The 18,518-nt window shown below is 48.7% G+C and overlaps 1 protein-coding gene across 3 annotated transcripts in view; it reads right to left on the bottom strand.

The window, feature by feature from the left end:
• CEP290 (centrosomal protein 290) overlaps positions 1-18,518 on the bottom strand; it is a 557,889-nt gene that overhangs the window by 183,484 nt on the left and 355,887 nt on the right. For all 3 annotated transcript variants that reach the window (XR_003856690.1, XM_029601651.1, XM_029601650.1), the window contains exon 37: positions 9,387-9,600. Coding sequence is in view for 2 of the 3 variants with exons in the window: in XM_029601651.1 (XP_029457511.1) it covers positions 9,387-9,600 (214 nt within the window). In the remaining variant the exon portion in view is untranslated. The remainder of the gene's footprint in view (positions 1-9,386; positions 9,601-18,518) is intronic.

Raw genomic sequence — 18,518 nt, 5'->3', positions numbered from 1 at the left:
GACTGGGATCTAGTGGAGGTACCTCTTTGAAAAGATGCTCGTATTCTGTTATACCTGCGCTGACCTCTAAAGCGAGAGCGTGAAGGAAAAAAGGACTTAGACAGTTTAGGACGGTCCTCAGGCAGCTTATGAATCTTTTTGTCTCCCAAAGATTTAATAAGCTGTTCAAGGTCCTCACCAAAAAGCAACTTACCCTTGAAGGAAAGCGTGCCCAACTGCGACTTAGAGGAGGGATCTGCCAACCAATTTCGCAGCCAGAGAAGTTGTCTGGCTGACACCACTGAAACCATAGCTCTGGCCTGCACCCGGAGTAAATCGTAGAGGGCATCAGCCCCATACACCACCACAGCATCCAGCCGTTCTGCCTGTTCCGCCTCTGCAGACGGGAGGTCCTGGGTGCTGAGTAATTGTTAAACCCACCTGAGACTTGCCCACTGCATGAGACTGCTACAGACTGTCGCCCGAACGCCTAAAGCCAGGACCTCAAAAATCCACTTGAGATGCAGTTCCGGTTTGCGATCCTGAATATATTTCAACACCGTAGCCCCCACCACCAGGATAGTGGTTCTTTTGGTGACTGCGGAGACCGAGGCGTCCATCTTAGGAACCTTAAGCATCTCTAGACATTGCTCAGGTAAGGGATAGAGTTTGTCCATTGCCCTACCCACTTGGAGAGCTGATTCGGGGGACTCCCATTCCCGGATGAGTAGCTGCATGAGCATGGGATGGAATGGGAACGTACATGGAGGAGCCCTAAGTCCCGCCAGGACCGGGGGTCCACGTTTCCTGGAGTAGTGGCAGTGGTGGATTCTTCAGGTGGGACCTCAATCCCCAGCTCGTCCAATACAAAAAGGAATGAGCAGATCCAGCTCTTCCCTTTGGAACAATCTTAAAACCTGCTGGGTCGTCTCCCTCAATAGGCGGATTTGAGAGCAGTAAATCTGTGTCCAGATCAGGATGAGGGGAGGGCTGGGGAGGGCCTGGGATAGTAGGAACACCCGGCACGGTCCTGACCCTGACAGAGTCCTGCGAATCTGGAGCTTTAGGGGGCTGGGAAATGGACACCCGAGGGATTTTTGCTGGAGGGGGGTCCAGAGAAGGATCATCCTGTTCCTGCAGACTGGCCAAATAGGATTTGTGCAGTAAAAGCACAAAATCAGTGGAAAACTGATGCTGCGATTTCCCGGGTAATGGGGGAGGAGGGACCAGGGGAGAAGGATCAGGGACCCCCCTCCGGGGAGTATACAGGACTTAAATCCGGCGGCGAATTAGAAAAATCAGGCTCCCCTCCCCCCTGAAGCCCCAAATCCACTGCTAGACCCGAGCTCAAAATGGCTGCCGTTCCCGCAGTTTTTTGTAAGGGAGCCGGCCTGGAAACACGTTTGGGAAGCCGACCACGGACCTTGCCACCACAGCGGAGGGACACTCTCCACCGGGTAAACTATCGGAGCACAGCCCATCGCAGAGAGCCACAAAACAAGCTCCCCACAGGCTAGACAGCAAGCTGAACGCGGCATGAGCAGAGGGGAAGCTGCCGTGGAGAAAATGTAAACAGCTGAGCCTGGCTGCACTTGCAAGCGGGAGCAGGCAAATAAACCCTGCTATGCTGCTTCCCCTTGTCCTCAGAGCAACCCAAACACGGGTAAGAGAAAGCTGAGCCTCCAAATGAATTATTTCAGGCTCTTTTACTTTTTTTTTTTTTTTTTTAAACACAATAGAAGAAAATTATTCCTTACCTTCTAATTTTCGTTCCTGTAGTACCATGGATCAGTCCAGACGGTGGGTTATGTCCCCCGTCCAGCAGATGGAGTCAGAACAAAAAGCTCGGGGGGAGGTCCTATATAACCTCACCTCCCTTACCTCAATCTTCAGTAACTAGACTAACAAAGCCAAGAAGAAAGAGACTGAGGGATCAAGTAAAACAAACGCCCTCTAGGCAAATTTTAACAAAATTCATAACTGCAGCTCAACTAACCCCAGAGGGAACTTAACAAACAGAACTATGAAACAAGTGACAGACCCTGGAAGCCCAGGGAGCATCGGAAAGACAGTCGAGCAGAGGCAAACCCCAACTACCCCCAACAGACAAACAGGGAGGGTGTCTAGACTGATCCATGGTACTACTGGAACGAAAATTAGCAGGTAAGGAATAACTTTCTTTTCCCTGTACGTACCAGGATCAGTCCAGACGGTGGGATGTACCAAAGCTTCCCTACTCCGGGTGGGCCGAAGACAGCCCTGCTCGAATGACTCTATCACCGAAGGATCCAAAGACTGGAGCACGCACGTCCAAACGATAGTGCCTTGAAAAAGTATGGAGTGACTTCCAAGTGGCCGCCCTGCAGATCTCCTGCATGGACACAGACGTGCTCTCTGCCCAAGACATGGCCTGGGACCGAAGGGAGTGTGCCTTAACCCCCAGTGGTGGGGGCCGGCCAGCCCCGAGATAAGTGGAAGAAATCGCTCCCTTCAGTCATCTGGCGACAGTGGCCTTTGATGCCATATGGCCCTTATTAGGTCCTGACCAGAGAACAAACAGATGATCCGAAAGGCGGAAATCATTAGTGGACTCCAAATAGCGCATCAAGCATCGCTTGACATCCAAACTACGAAGCTCTCTGGAATCCGCCGAGGAAAAGGAAGGCAATTCCACCGACTGATTGAGATGAAAGGCGGAAACTACCTTAGGGAGAAACGAAGGTACCATGCGCAAGGAGACCCCCTCCTCAGTGAAACGGAGGTATGGCTCTCGACAAGACAACGCTTGCAGTTTGGAAATGCCACGCGCTGAACTGATCGCTACGAGAAAAAGGGTCTTAAATGTGAGATCCTTGAAGGGTGGCAGCTCGAAGGGGCTTGAAAGATGAGCCACTGAGAACGCGGAGGACCAAGTTGAGACTCCAAGAAGGACAAGGTGGTCTAGATGGTGGCCTCAGATGTCGTACCCCCCTGAGGAAACGCAGTACAGTATGTCCGGGTGGGAAGAGAGTAACGAATCATGCCCATCATGAAGAAATGCTCCCAAAGCCACCACCTGCACCCTGATGGAGTTATACGTGAGACCCAAGTCCAGCCCGTCCTGTAGGAAGGAAAGAATCTGAGGTACCGAGGCGTGAGCCGGAAGGATAGTACGCGACGCACACCAAGTCTCAAAAACCTTCCACACCCGCACATACATAACGGAAGTGGACATCTTACGGGCCCGCAAAAGGGTCAAAATCACCACCTCCGGATAGCCACGGCGCCTCAACTTACGCCTCTGAAAAGCCAAGCCGCAAGACAGAAGCGATCTGCCCCCTCAAAAAATATAGAACCCTGTCGTAGAAGACGCAGGAGGTGACAGAGACGTACCGGCTCCTCCTCTGCCAGGTTGAGGAGGTCCGCGAACCATGGCCGTCGCGGCCACTCCGGCGCTACCAGGATTACCGGCCCCTGATGGTTCTCTATACGCCGAATCACCTTCCCCACCAGGGGCCACAGAGGAAAAACATACAATAGTATCTGTTTGGGCCATGGGAGAACCAGGGCATCAACCCCTTCCGCACCGTGTTCTCGTCTTCGGCTGAAGAATCGAGGAGCCTTTGCATTGCCTGCCGTGGCCATGAGATCCAGGTGAGGAATTCCCCACCGACGAACGATCAAACTCATTGCCTCCCCGGAGAGCTCCCACTCCCCAGGGTCTAAGCACTGATGGCTGAGGAAGTCCCACTGTACATTGTCCACGCCTGCAATGTGGGAGGCTGCCAGGTGGGTCAAATGAAGTTCCGCCCACTGCATCAACCTGTCCGACTCCCACGAGACATGTTGACTCCTCATGCCTCCCTGGCGATTGATGTATGCCACCGTGGTCGCGTTGTCCGAGAGGATCCTTACAGCCCGATGACGAACCAGCGGCAGGAAGGCCCTCAACGCCAAGCGGACCGCTCTGGTCTCCAAGCGGTTGATGGGCCACTGTGCCTGTTCTGTCGTCCAACGGCCCTGGATGGAGCTCATCCGACAGACTGCTCCCCAGCCAGTGAGACTGGCATCCGGGGTTACCACCACCCAGTCCGGAACCTCCAGGGACACTCCCTTGGCCAAGTGTTGAGGATCCAGCCACCAGCGGAGACTGAGACGAGCGGATGCCGGTAACGGAAGGACAGCAATGCCTTCTGGAGAGGATGCAGGTGCGCAAAGGCCCACGGCACCAGGTCGATAGTGGAAGCCATGGTCCCCAGAACCTGTAGATAATCCCACGCCGTTGGAGTCGTGAGCGTCATGAAACAAAGAATCTGCGCCCGCAGCGCTTGCGTCCTCTCCTGCCGCAAGAACACCTTGCCCTCCCTCGTGTCGAAGCATGCGCCCAAAAAATTCAACGACTGAGATGAGGTCAGGTTGCTCTTGCCATAGTTGATGATCCAACCCAGAGAACGAAGCAGTTGCACCACCCGGTCCACCGCTTGTAGGGCCTGGGTCCAAGACTTCGCGCGAATGAGCCAATCGTCCAAGTAAGGATGTACCAGAATCCCTTCCCGACACAGCTCCGCCGCTACTACAACCATTATCTTCGTAAAGACGCGCAGAGCCGTCGCCAACCCGAAGGGCAGAGCTCGAAACTGAAAATGTTGTCCCAGAACCTTGAAGCGCAGAAAGCGTTGATAATCCCGGTGGATCGGGATGTGAAGGTAGGCCTCCGTGAGATCCAGAGAAGCGAGGAACTCCCCTTGATGAACAGCAGCCAGTACCGAGCGGAGAGTTTCTATGCGAAAGCGGGGAACCCGGAGGGACCGGTTGACGGTCATGAGATCCAGAATGGGGCGGAAGGTACCTTCCTTCTTGGGTACCACGAAATAGATGGAATAATGCCCCCGACCCAGTTTGGAGGCGGATACCGGCACTATCGCCCCCCAGGGAGAGTAGGCGGTCGAGGGTTTGCCGAACAGCCCTTCGCTTGAGGGACCCGCATGGGGAGAAGAGAAACCTGTCCCTGGGCGCATGGGCAAAATCCAATACGTAGCCGTGTTTTAGGATATCCAGGACCCATTGATCCGATGTAATCGGACCCACTCTTCGTAGAAGAGAGCAAGCCGGCCCCCTACCCGAGGAGTCGGTTCGTGGGTCGGCCTGGCATTATTGTGCTGATTTAGAGACGGTGCTCGACCCATGGCCCTCCTTACCGGGCCTGCGCCCTCGAAAGGACCAGTTCCAGGTATGAGAGCGAGATGACGGAGCCCGAGGCGATTGCTGCTGTCTTGCAGGCCGGGACCGGCGCTGGTTCCGGGACCGGTTCCTGGAGAAACTGAACAACCTTGCGGAGCGAGGCCTATCCTCCGGGAGCTTGTGCACAGCATTCTCGTTGAGGGACTTGAAGATTTGATCCAGATCTTCTCCGAAGAGGAACTTGCCCTTGAATGGAAGCAAACCTAGTTGGGTCTTAGACTAGGCATCCGCCGACCAGTTGCGGAGCCACAGAAGGCGACGGGCCGAGACCACCGCCACCATTGACCGAGCCAGGACCCGGAGGAGGTCATATAGGACGTCTGCACCATAGGCCACCACGGCCTCCAATCTGTCCGCCTGCTGCGCCTCGGCCGCTGGTAAGTCCTGTGAAGTGAGAAGTTGTTGCACCCAACGTAGCCCTGCTCACTGTGGTAAGGAACTACAGATGGCTGCTCTCATCCTGAGCGCTGAGACCTCGAAAAGACTCTTTTAAGGTAGACCTCCAACTTCCTGTCCTGCAGGTCCTTCAGCACCGTGCCACCCGTCACCGGAATGGTCGTACGCTTTGTGACCGCCGAGACCGCTGAGTCCACGGCCGGGACCTTTAGCAGCTCCAGGGACTCCTCTGGGAGTGGATAGAGCTTCTCCATCGCCCTACTGACCCTGAGCGGTGCCTCCGGGGTGTCCCACTCCCTAGAGATCAATTGCAAAAAGGTAGGATGCATAGGGAAGGCCTTAGACATGGGCCGAAGGCCTCCCAGAAGGGGATCCCCCTTGCTTACCTTGGGATCAGGTGCGATCGGATCCGGAGGAGCATCGATGTCCATCTCCTGCAGAATATGGGGAATCAGGTCATCCAGTTCATCCAACTGGAAAATACGAAGGACCCTCGGATCGTCACCCTCCACCTGGGATGCCAAGGTGGGGTCATCCCCGGCTGGATCCGGGAGGGGGTCCTTCTCCGGAGGGGCGTGCAAACCTCACGTAGATCCCACCAGTTCACGAGAAGGACCCGGCTGCTCCCCCGTTGGCTGGCCACCGTCCCGTGGGGAGGACCTCCCCAGTGGGAAGACCATGCGCGCCAATTTGAAGGGAGGGGGGCCCCATGGAAAATCCCAGGGGCAGACTGCTACTCTGGAGAAAAGCCCTATGCATGAGTACCACGAATTCCAGGGAAGACGCGGGCAGCCCCGGGGGAGGGCCAACCGGGGTCTGCCCTCCGAAAGGCTCTGCTCCTGTTCCCCAAAAGGCGCTAGAACCAGTGGCACCGCTGTGGTCGGGCCCCCTGTTTCCTGATCCGACATGCCGGTATCGTCATCCAAAAACAAGATGGCCGCCGTTCCTGCGCTCAGCGGGAACTGGGCCTGCTGCTTGCGAGCCACGGGGTCCTCCCCGTGGGCTACTGTGCCATCTCCCAGACTAAAACTGTCTTCCCCCGCGGGGAGACAGCTCACGCAGAGTCCCTCATGCGACAGCCGGCTCCCCTGCCGGCCACAGTCTGAACAAGCCACTGCACGCGGCATCACGAGGCCCTGGGAGAGGCAGGAGCAAAAAACAGCGGCGGGAATCCCTGCGTCTTCCGGGCAGTGTGCGCGAACCACCCCCCACCGACCCGAAGGAGCCGCTGAGGAATCTGGCCTCCCAGCGGCTAGCGGCCCCGGGGAATAGTGCGTCGCGGGGCCGCGGGTCGGCGATGAGCAGCGGAAGGGGGGGGGGGAGAGAGATCAGCATCACTGTTGTGCACCCCCGCGATCCGGCGCGAATCCCAAGAACCGGTGAGTGTAGCTAAAAGAACCTTAACAGCCAAAAACAAAAGCAAACACTTACCCTGACCGGCCCAGAAAGGACAGAAGAAAGGGAAAACAGGAGGAAAAAGACAAGAAGCAGACCAGTCCACAAGTTCCCCCTGCTCCCCCAGCAACAGCTTACTCAGCTGCCCTGTCTTATCCTATTTCTCTTTTTTTTTTGTTTTAAACTTGATCCCTCACAGATAGAACAAGAGACCTAGAAGCCTAAGCTCCTGTGCTGGGGACTGTCAGTCCCCTGCTCACACCTGCTGGAGTCAGAAGATACTGAAGATTGAGGTAAGGAAGGTGAGGTTATATAGGACCTCCCCCCGAGCTTTTTGTTCTGACTCCATCTGCTGGACGGGGGACATAACCCACCGTCTGGACTGATCCTGGTACGTACAGGGAACAGAGGTATTAATTCCTCCCTGCTATGGGACCCGAGGCATTAGACATCTCTAGGGTCAGACAAGCCAAAGAGGGGGAGTGACTGGACCACCAGTATCACCCCAAGCCAGGCAATTAGGTCACCGGGGATAGGAATCCTAGGCTGAATACTCAAGGGGCACGCCCCCCTAGGACCCTATAAGAGCTAGGAGGACAAGACTGTCTCCCTTAGGAAACAGGTTTTGAAACTTGCCAAGAAAATCTTTTTTTTTTTTTTTATAAGAATTAAATAGGTAATACTTGCTTGATCCTGAAAAAGTAGAGGAATGAAGGAAAAATCTCACAGAAATAAATTGGTAAAGAAAGGGAACCGCAGGTTCAACTGCCTGCATCTGCTGGAGACAGAGAAATACTGAAGGGACGCAGGGTGGGCTCTGTCCTGATATAGGATACCCTTTCAGTTTTTCTCTGTCTCCATCTGCTGGATAGGAGGCTCAACCCACTGTCTGGACTGATCCAGGTATGTACAAGGGAAAGGCGTATTTAGTCAACAAAGTTCAAATATTCATTTGAAAGCTGGGTACAAATGGAGAAAGCAATGAAAATGTACAGAAAGAAAGAAGATAATCATGACGATGTGGAGTCAACATAATCAGGCGTTCCTGGAATCAAAAGTAGGGCACTGATCTACAGGCTTCACAGGTCATAGGGTGCTGGGACTGAAAATACTTCTGAAGGGAGATGTAAGCAGGTCTTTTATGCATAAACTTGATGGCCAAATACAGAGAATGAAGCCATAAAAAAGAGATGCATGATGATGCTATTTTGCAGAAAACAACTTGGCTACCATACGTTTGAGGCAAGACTAGATAGGTTGTTTGGTCTTTTTCTGATGCTTCTAAGTTTCGAAGTAGCGAAAATTGCTCAGCAACATTTCCAAACAAGACTGTAAGATGTCTCTACCCACCAGAAAAACTTTTCTGCATTTTTCCCCTTTATTTCCCTACTCTGGTCAGTCCCACTAATATTTGGGGCTGCTGTGTTTCTTCCCTTGTTTCTATCCAGTGCATCTATAATGCATTCTTATTGTTTAGCCAGTGGCATTTCATATTCCATTTTACAGATGGGGAACATCTGAGAAATATACTGGTAGCCAAGAATTACACTTTAAATTATGTTTGCACTAATTCTGAAGACATGGGACAGATGGGATTAATGGGTTACTTAGGCAGAGGGCTAGAGCGCCAAAACGGAGTATGTGCCACTGCTACTTTAAGTTTCATGCTAAATATAACTGTTGACTTTAACAATTTAATACACAAATAGTGCAAACTGCCACTGATCAAAGAATCATTTTTGTTTCAGCAGAGAAATACCAATTAAATACCATAGTCCTCAACTCTCTGAACAGATATGGAGTGGAGTTGGGACCTCCTGATTCAGATAATATACCACATTGACAGCTTTAATATGTTTGAGACAAATGCATATAACTGAACGTTTTGCGCTGGTTGGATATTTTAATTTAGTAAACTAAATTGTGTCTATGACTATACCTACATATTGCAGCAGAGGCTGGAGATGTATGTCACTTTGTATATGAGGACCATAGAATTTAATTGGCATATCTGAGGAAATTCGTACCGTTTCTATATTAAGTTTTTGCCTATGGTTTATTCTAGCCTTCTTTTTTTTTTTTAATACCTGTATTATTTTTACAATTCTGCATACATTTTCCGTGGGTCAGAATTTTCTTGGTTCTTTTACTTGAAAGGTTCTTTGATTAAAGCAGTCCCCTAAAGCACCCGTGTTAGATATTTTACATTGCCTGGCACATGTCTGGGAGTGGTGGTAGCCAGAATGCAATCTCAACTCAGGTTCAACCACTTATCTAATCAGTTAGATTGATTTTCCCAGCCAGGGCCCTCTATAAAAGGATGAACTTGGTGAGAGATGGCTATATGGTATAACCATATTAAAAAAAAAAAAAAAAAAAAAAACCCAACAACTTACTTTTTGTTGTTTCTCCTTCAAGGCTAATTGATTCTTTAGCCGCTCCATCAGATTTTTCATTGTAGATGTTGGAGCTCTAGTGTTGGCTTCCTTCTGGGCCTCTATCTCAGTATTTAGATAGTGCAATTCCTTTTCCATCTGTGAAAGCCGGGACCTTAACTCATCTGCTTCATTTTTCAGTGCTTTCACTTCAACGGTATGGTCTCCCTCGAGCCTAACAAAATAAAGGCCACATATACAATGGAATAAAACACATGCAGCTTGGCATTCCAGAAAACAGACAATATACAGCACTTCAGAGGCTGGCATAATTTCACCAGCAGTTTTCCCGGTATTGAGCTTAATGGAAGCCTTGGGTGGAATGCCTCATTGGCTTCTCAGCCTGTACATGGCAGGTGGAGGAACAAATAAATACTCTTATGGAAACATTTGAAAGCTTGTTAAAAAATTTTTCTGTAAGTTGCTATAAAGAGTGTGCTGGAATCTATTCTTTTGGCAGCACTTGTTCCATAAATACAAGGAAGAAGATATGGTGAGAAACCAGTAATGTTGAAGGATGCTTTAGCAGCTCTCGTTCTCTTTCCAAATTTCAGCAGTAAAATCTCAATTCCATTCTTCAGTTTTGCTACTTAGCATCACAATAAAATTCAGCAGGTGAGTATCTTCCAGGCATTTATATGAAAACCATTATAAAACAGTACACTATTTTCTGAAAAGACAATTTTAAAACCATTTATGCAGGTAACTAAGGATGTATGCATGTAAATTGGCTATTACAAAACTTTGCCCCTTCAATGCAGCTAAAAGTACATGCGGTGTTGCTCAACACTGCATTTAGAGGAGGAAAACAACACACACAGACTGCATTTTCAACTCCACACACATTCTTTTCCATAAGAAAGAAAAATTACCTGCACAAAAAGTAGGTGCAAACATCCATGAGCACTCTATACCCATGGCAAGTTTCAAAATTAAAGTATACACATACTTGAATATTGGTGCGTCTGTAGGTAAGAAGTGCTCATGGCCTTTGTCGCTATGCGCAGTTTAAAAATTGACTCTTTAAAAAAATTGTGAGATAACTACTGCAAAAGAAAGAAGAAAATATAATTAGAATTTTTCATTTTATAATATATATAAGGGGGCGTGGGATAAACACTGTGGATCCATAAAGTCAAGAGGCCGCCAATGAAGAGTGGATGACTCGCCAGAATGATGGCTACTGCCTGGAGACAATACCCTTATTCAATAAACGTACACATGCTTACTGTGACTCCAACATCGTTCTAGCTTCAACAGCAAGAGGAAATGTGGAATAAAGGATTTGCACTCACAAAGAGGGGAGTAGCTGGCTTGTTACGGCAGTTACTACCCCAAACCAAATAAGCCTGATACTTCAATTTCTATGCATATACAGCATAGTTCTCTGCTTCAACGGCAGGGGAGAAGAAAAACTGATACTTCACACATCCAGCAGAGCTCTCTGCTTCAACGGCAGGGGAGGAGAAAAAAGGGTTCACACTCACAAAGCGGGGAGCAGCTGGCTTGTTACGGCGGTTACTACCCCAAACCAAATGTGCCTGATACTTCACTTTCGATGCATATCCAGCATAGCTCTCTGCTTCAACAGCATGGGAGAAGAATAAACTGATACTTCAAGCATATCCAGCATAGCTCCCTGCTTCAACGGCAGGGGAGAAGAAAAACAACCAATAAGGGCTGTATAACATAGTCTGGGTAAAACAAATAAGCATGGGTGTAGCTTGCTTATTGCGGCGATTACTACCCCTACTACCCCTAACTAATCAAGCTAGATATTTCACTTGGATGCAGCTCCATCACTGCTTTCTACATTAATGGTGGGGGTGGAAGGGAAATAGAACCAAGAGCTAAGAGAAACAGATAAGTATGACAGAAAAAAATGTGTGAAGCTTGCTGGGCAAACTGGATGGGCCGTTTGGTCTTCTTCTGCCGTCATTTCTATGTTTCTATGTTTCTATATACTAAAACAGACCTGCTCATAAGTCTTGAATTAAATTTTGCTGTGGCCTGAGGGAGGGAATTCAACTCCTGAAAGCTAATCTGAGAAATATGTCAGATTAGTTCAATATAAAGGTATCACCTTCATATCTTTTGTTTGTTTGTTAACCTTTATTTTTGTGCATTCAAGTGGACTAAGATGAAACCCACACTATTTTATCTATAATGTACACTAGAAATATAGAGGTATTTATTATGTTTGTCCAGTTGTTTGACATATATCCGGATAAATGCCAGGATTTAAAAATCCCACCAGTATGACCACACCTATATTCATTTATTTATTTATTTATTTAGGTGTTTTATATACATTCATTCCAAAAGATGATCACAACGGTTTACAGTATTAGCATTCATATTCATGGCCAATGGACATATACTTTGTATTAATGTTCACTCTTCTTATTCAACATCACAGAGAATACATATTCTGGTTCATAATTATACATCTTATCTAATTTAGTTCATATTAATTCATTCTAGGACTACATAACAGTAAAAAGATTCTAATCATACTAGGAAAACCTTTATCTCATTCATTATCTATTGTAGTTCGACTAGCGTTATCTCGTCCTGTCAAAGTAAGGCATGGATTCTCTAATACTGCTGGGCTTTTGAATCACGCAGTACAGGGGGGCGGCCATCATAAAAGGTGGTGCTATTGGGCGTGAAATTGGCAGCGAAAAGGGTTCTTTCATTTTCGCTGTCCGCGATGTGTTCGCCGCGTCCACCCTGGTGCCGCCCCAACTCCACCTCCATTTGGAAAATGACCCCCTTATTCTTAATATTATGGTTATTTACATTAAATCGTAAGTCTTTCTAAAAAGCCATATTTTCAGTTCCCACTTGAAGGTCTTTTTTTCTGTTATCTGAAACAATTGTGAGTTCCACAGCTTGGAGCCTGCTATTGAAAGCATTTGGTCTCTTATTTGCATTAGGTATGTGCTCCGAGTGGAGGGCACCATAAGGAGACCTTTGTTTTGTGATCTTAGCTCCCTCTGTGGTGTATAGAGTTGTAGCATCCCTCCTAATTGGCATGAATCGATATTGATGATGTTGAATATTAGTGACAACACTTTATAATGGATTCTAGATTGTACAGGTAGCTAGTGCAGGGCTATTAGCGATGGGCTGTTGTGATCGAATTTCCTTGTCCCTAGAAGGAGTCTTGTTGATCCGTTTTGAAGTAACTGTAATGGTTTTAGTAGGCTTGTGGCGAGGCCTAGTAAAAGGGAGCTGCAGTAGTCTAAGTTAGAGAATATAAGAGTTTGTAAGACAATGCGGAAGTTTTGTATTGTTAGCAGAGGTTTTAGTCGATGTAGCATTCTCAGGGTATCCTGATTTGATTAATTTGTTTATATGCTTTTTCATAGTGAAGTTCTCGTTGATTTGAATTCCAAGGTTTTGAACTTCATCTGATGGAGTAATGTTGGCAATTCCCAAGTATCGAGTTGTCTTTCCATAGCCATATCATTTCTGTTTTGTTTTTTTCTATGTGTTAGGAGTTAGATTCAGATGGGCAAGTTTTTGATGTATTGCCTCTTTATATTTGTTGACAGGGTTGCCACAGTTTTTTCAATTGCTTTGTGGAAAGGGATGTATAATTGTATATCGTCTACATATAAGAAGTTTAGTCCCAGGTTTGTCAGTAGTGCACATATAGGCAGGAGATAGATGTTGATCAGAATGCTGACCCTTGGGGGAAGCCTGTATCGATCGAGAAGGTGACTACGATTTGATTACCTAGTTTGACTTGTAATGTCCTATCTTTTAAGGAGGAGAACCATTTGATGATATAGTCAGATGACTTGTTATTCAGCAAAATAATAATCCGGCTCTGTCAGGGGCATTCTGGGGTAGAGTGGCTTTATCCATTCCATCCTAATGTAGATTAGAAAGAGTCTTGAATCATGTGTGGTATATAAAATGCATTTTTGTGAAAAATTAGGGTACTCAAAAAAATATAGCTAGGTATACTAAAAGCAAACTTATTAATGTTCTATCTTCCCATGCTGTTATATATTGGGGTAGATTTTAAAAAAGTGTGCCTTCGCGTACTTTTGTTGGCGCATACAAAAGTACGCTGGATTTTAGTAGATACGTGTGTAGCCGCGCGTATCCGCTAAAATCCTGGATCGGCGCGCGCAAGGCTGCCGATTTCGTGTAGCCAGTGCGCGTCGAGCCACGCAGCCTGCCGCCGTTCCCTCCAAGGCCGCTCCGAAATCGGAGCGGCCTCGGAGGGAACTCGCTTTCGCCCTCCCCTCACCTTCCCCTCCCTTCCTCTATCTAACCCACCCCCCCGGCCCTATCTAGACCCCCCCCTACCTTTGTCGGGGGATTTACGCCTCCTGGAGGGAGAAGTAAAGCCCCGCGCGCCAGCAGGCCGCTAGCGTGCCGAGACGCGACCTGGGGGCGGTTCCGGAGGGCGCGGCCATGCCCCCGGACCGCCCCGGGCCGAAACCACGCCCCCGGCCCGCCCCCGAAACGCCGCGTCCCGCCCCCAAAACGCCGCGCCGATCCGACACGCCCCCCCTCGAAAAACCCTGGGACTTACGCGAGTCCCGGGGCTCTGTGCGCGCCGGTAGGCCTATGGAACATAGGCGCACCGGCGCGCAAGGCACTGCTCGCGTAAATCCGGGCGGATTTACGCGAGCAGGGCTTTTAAAATCCGCCCCATTGTCTAGAAGATTTTTTTAACCTCTTACCTCATGGTATTAAGTCATCTAGGTTAGCTGGAGAACACTGAAAATTTGGATTATCTGGCTAACATAGCTGGATTTATTAAGCTGCAATAAGGCAATATTTGCAAGATAAACAGGATGTAATGTATGCTAAATGCTGTTTATCATGCGACAGGACACAAGATTTCCTCTTCCTATGGAAGATTTCTATTTCCTATGGAAATAAGGTACTTTGCATACATAAAATTTCCTAATGCAAGCAAAGCACAGGCAATCCTGTGTAAATAAAATAACACAGCTGATTTCGAAAAAACATCAGCCCCATTCATTTAGCACATTTCAGGGAGCTGCAACTATTTTCTCACAGGAACATCAGGACGCTAATGTGGGCCCCGATTGTCCCGTGGGAAAATTAAAAGTGCCAAGGCCCAAAAATAACCCCTCTCCCTGGGGTCAATGGTTGCCCTCCCCCCCACCATGCTGCCTTCTGAGGTGGCACTGGCTTCATGAAATTAAAAAAAAGAATGGTGCCAACCATACGACGATGAACCTCTCCCTTCCCCCACCCGCTTTAGCCCTCCCTACCACACAAAATCCCCATTCCTTCTCCCATGCCATCCAAATAAATTAATGTCCCTGGTGTCTGGAGTTCTCCCCACCCCCAAAAAATAACCCTGGTGGTCTGGCTGGGGCAGGCAGATCCCCACCCCCAGCCCCTCTTACCTCTAAAAGCAATCTTCGGTACTCAGTAGAGGGCTGGGTGCCCCTTAGCCCCGGTTGACACCATTTTTCAAAAAGGCACTGACCACAACTGATCAGATGCAAGCCACGTGGCCTAAGTCCAGTCCTTGCATCTTGCCTCTTTACGAGACAGGGAAAGGGCCTGGTTGGCACCATTTTGAAAACTGTCATCAATCAGGCCCAGGGTCGCCCCAGGCCATCCACTAAATACCAAAGGTTACTTTTAGAGGTAAAAGGGGTTTGGGGGTGGAGATATGCCAGTTCCCCCAGACCACCCCTTATCCAAATGAATATCCAGAGATATTCATTTGGATAAGGGAAAAGGATGGGGAATTTGTGTGTGTGTGTAAGGCTAAAGCCTAAGGTGGCACTTTTAATGAATAAGGGGGAGAGAGGGGGAGAGGTGAAGAAAGGGGGGCCATTATTGTGCGGTTGGCATCTTTTTTTTTTTTTCTCAAATCTCAAGGGGCCAGTGCTGCCTCGGAAGGCATTTGCCTGGGGGGGGGGGGGCAGCTGGGGGTCACCACTGATCCCCAGGGTGCTTTTGTATTTATTTGGAGGGAGGGGATGATATTTTGGGCCTCAGGCCCTTTAAGTGATGGCGGCTCCAACTGACATGCGCTGCCATCGCATGGGAAAGTCCCGTACCACGATTTTTATGTTGCAAGTTTGTACTATGATAAAAAAAAAAAAAAAGTCAAGCCACAGTACAGCCACAAAAGTTTGTTGAGGAGCCAAATATCAAGGGGGACACACTCTGCAATATTTCACCCCTCCCATGATAAACTATCACAGCTTAGTAAATCTCCCTATTAGCTGGGTAAAGGTGTTCTGCTCCAGAACACCCCTGTCATAGCTGGATAACTTTTTTGCCAGGTAACTCATCCAGCTACATCGGTGTAGTCAGTCTGGTGGGATTTTTAAATCCTGGCATTTGTCCGGCTAGGCATCAACTTAGCCGGACAAACATTCTGTTGTGTTTGTGGCATTGTGGACCCTTGGTCACTGTGATGGACTCCGTCCATAGGGAGGAGCCCCGTGGGGAACACAGTGATAGGCTAAACTCAGATAGCAGACACAGATAGAATGGAAGGCTTTATTGTACTGCTGTAGGTAGATGGCATGAAGCAGGAAGATAAGGCACTGAGGTCCGCGAGGTGACAATACGTTCAACAATCTCAGAAGTAGATTCTCACCCAGGTGTTTCAGAGAGGCTGAGACCTGCGGTGCGGGTAGCACTGAGCCTGGTGGGTAGCGTTGGAGCACCGGATCGCAAAGGTACTCACAGGAGTGTAGCTGTCTTCCTGGTAGAGATGGTGGGACTGAAGGTCCGTGGTACAGGATACTAGAATGGTAGGCCCTCGAGGAGGGAGTACCAGGTAGTCAAGAGTTCCTGTAGAATAAGAGAGAGAGAGACCCTCGAGGAGCGGTTGTCTCAATTACTAAGGCCCCGAAGGGAGATGGAAGCGAGAGACCCCTGAGGAGCGGGTGTCTTGAGCTTCTGAAGGAGCGAGGCCCTTGAAGTGTAGAGTGGCGTCTAAGCGTTCAGCTTAGAGCGGTCAGAGTAGCTTAACTGAAGTCCTTGCTAACTCAATGGTGGTAGCGAAGCGAAGGCTTGAAATACCCGGAGGTATTGACGTCATGCGGTGGGGACGCCCCCGAGGTTCCCGCCATGACGTGTATTTGAGCATAGGAGAGGTGCGCACGCCCTAGGAGGCCACGGGAGTGAGCATGGCAGACTGGAACGCTCATGCTAGACTGGAGACGTCGAGGCCCTTGGCACCGGAGGCAGCCATCTTGCCCAAAGAGGAGGAAAAGGGAAGAAAAGAGGTAAGGCAGAGTGGTCACAGCCGTCTGCGACCGACAGACGCAACAGTACCCCCCTTCAAAGAGTCCCCTCCAAGACCTCTTCCAGGTGGTCTGGGTTTTCGTGGGTGTGCCAGGTGGAATTGACGAATCATCTCCTTATCTGTAATGTTGGCCAGTGGTTCCCAGGAGTTCTCTTCTGGACCATAGTTCTCCCATGAGATGAGATATTCCCATGTATTGCCTCTTTTGCATACATCAAGGATGTCGTCCATGGCATATTCAATGTCATCTTCAGTATCCAGATTGGTAGGTTCTGGGGTTTTCCTGGAGAATTCAGAGAGCATCACTGACTTTAATAGAGATACATGGAATGCATTATGTATCTTCATTGATGGAGACAGTTTTAGACTGTACGTCAAATTCCCTAATCACCAAAGGATGGCAAAGGGTCCAACATAGCGAGGTGCAAATCTTGCGGAAGGAAGCTTAAGTCAAAGGTACTTGGTACTTAACCAGACTTTGTCTCAGAGCTGAAACTGTGGTGCCTTTTGATGATGAGCATAAGTTCTTTTTGCTTTTAGGCCTTCTTTGAGGAGAAGCTCCTTCATTTGCCTCCATAGTTGGGATAATTCTGCTGCAGTAAACTGGGCAGCAGGAGAGGCTACTATCAATGGAATTGGCAGAGGAGGTAATGTTTGTCTTCCATAGACAAGTTGGAAGGGGAAAGACCCCATTGCTGTAGCAGGATGCAAATTAATGGCAAATTCTGCCCAAGGCAGTAGTTCAGCCCAGTTGTTCTGTCTAGAATTGACATAGGATCGCAGAAATTGTTTCAGCGTTCTATTCATCCTCTCAGTCTGACCGTTAGACTGAGGATGGTAGGCAGAGGTTAAATCCAAGGCGATGTCAAATTTTTGACATAATGCTCTCCAAAATTTTGCAGTAAATTGTACTCCTCTGTCAGGATATGCTTAGGCATCCCATGAAGGCAGAAGATGTTTTTAATGAAGAGTTTTGCTAACTCTGTAGCAGAGGGCAATCCTGGTAGTGTTACAAAATGTGCCATTTTGGAGAAGTGGTCAACCTTGACCCAAATGGTGTTATTTTCGTTGGATGAAGGCAGGTCCACAACGAAATCGGTTGCTATATGCGTCCATGGTTCATCCGGCGATGGTAGAGGCTATAATAGGCCCCAAGGACGCCCGGGTGGTGGCTTTTGTTTGGCACAAACTGCACCTATGCTTGTACGTCCTTTTTCATGGTTGGCCACCAATAGTATCTCTGTAACATAGCTAGAGTACGACTCTGTCCCGGATGGCCTGCCAGACGGGAATCATGAGCCCACTTCAACAGTTTTTTCCTTAAACGTCTGGCGACCACCGTCTTCCCGGTGGGTACTGTGTGGGTGGCTGCGAGGACCACTCTTTCGGGATTAATGATATGACGGGGTTCATCCGGCACATCCTGAGAGGAGAAGGATCGTGAAAGGGCATCAGCCAGAGTGTTCTTTCCTCCTGGACGATACTTCAGAAGGAAGTCAAATCTGGTGAAAAACAGAGACCATCTTGCTTGACTGTGATTGAGTCGTTGAGCATGTCGAAGGTACTCCAGATTCTTGTGATCGGTGTACACTACAATTTGGTGTTGTGCGCCTTCTAGCCAAGGATGCCATTCTTCAAAAGCCAGCTTGATTGCGAGTAACTCCTTATCTCCTATCCCATAATTTCTCTCGGCAGTCGAGAATCCCCTTGAGAAGAAGGAACAAGGATGGAGCACATTGGATTCGCTGTACTGACTTAGAACCGCCCCTACACCAACGTCTGATGCGTCGACATCCACGATGAAAGGGCGGTGTGGATCA

This window comes from Rhinatrema bivittatum, chromosome 4, assembly GCF_901001135.1.
Source record: "Rhinatrema bivittatum chromosome 4, aRhiBiv1.1, whole genome shotgun sequence".
Lineage (NCBI taxonomy): Eukaryota > Metazoa > Chordata > Amphibia > Gymnophiona > Rhinatrematidae > Rhinatrema > Rhinatrema bivittatum.
This window is presented reverse-complemented; position numbering and strand designations above follow the sequence as displayed.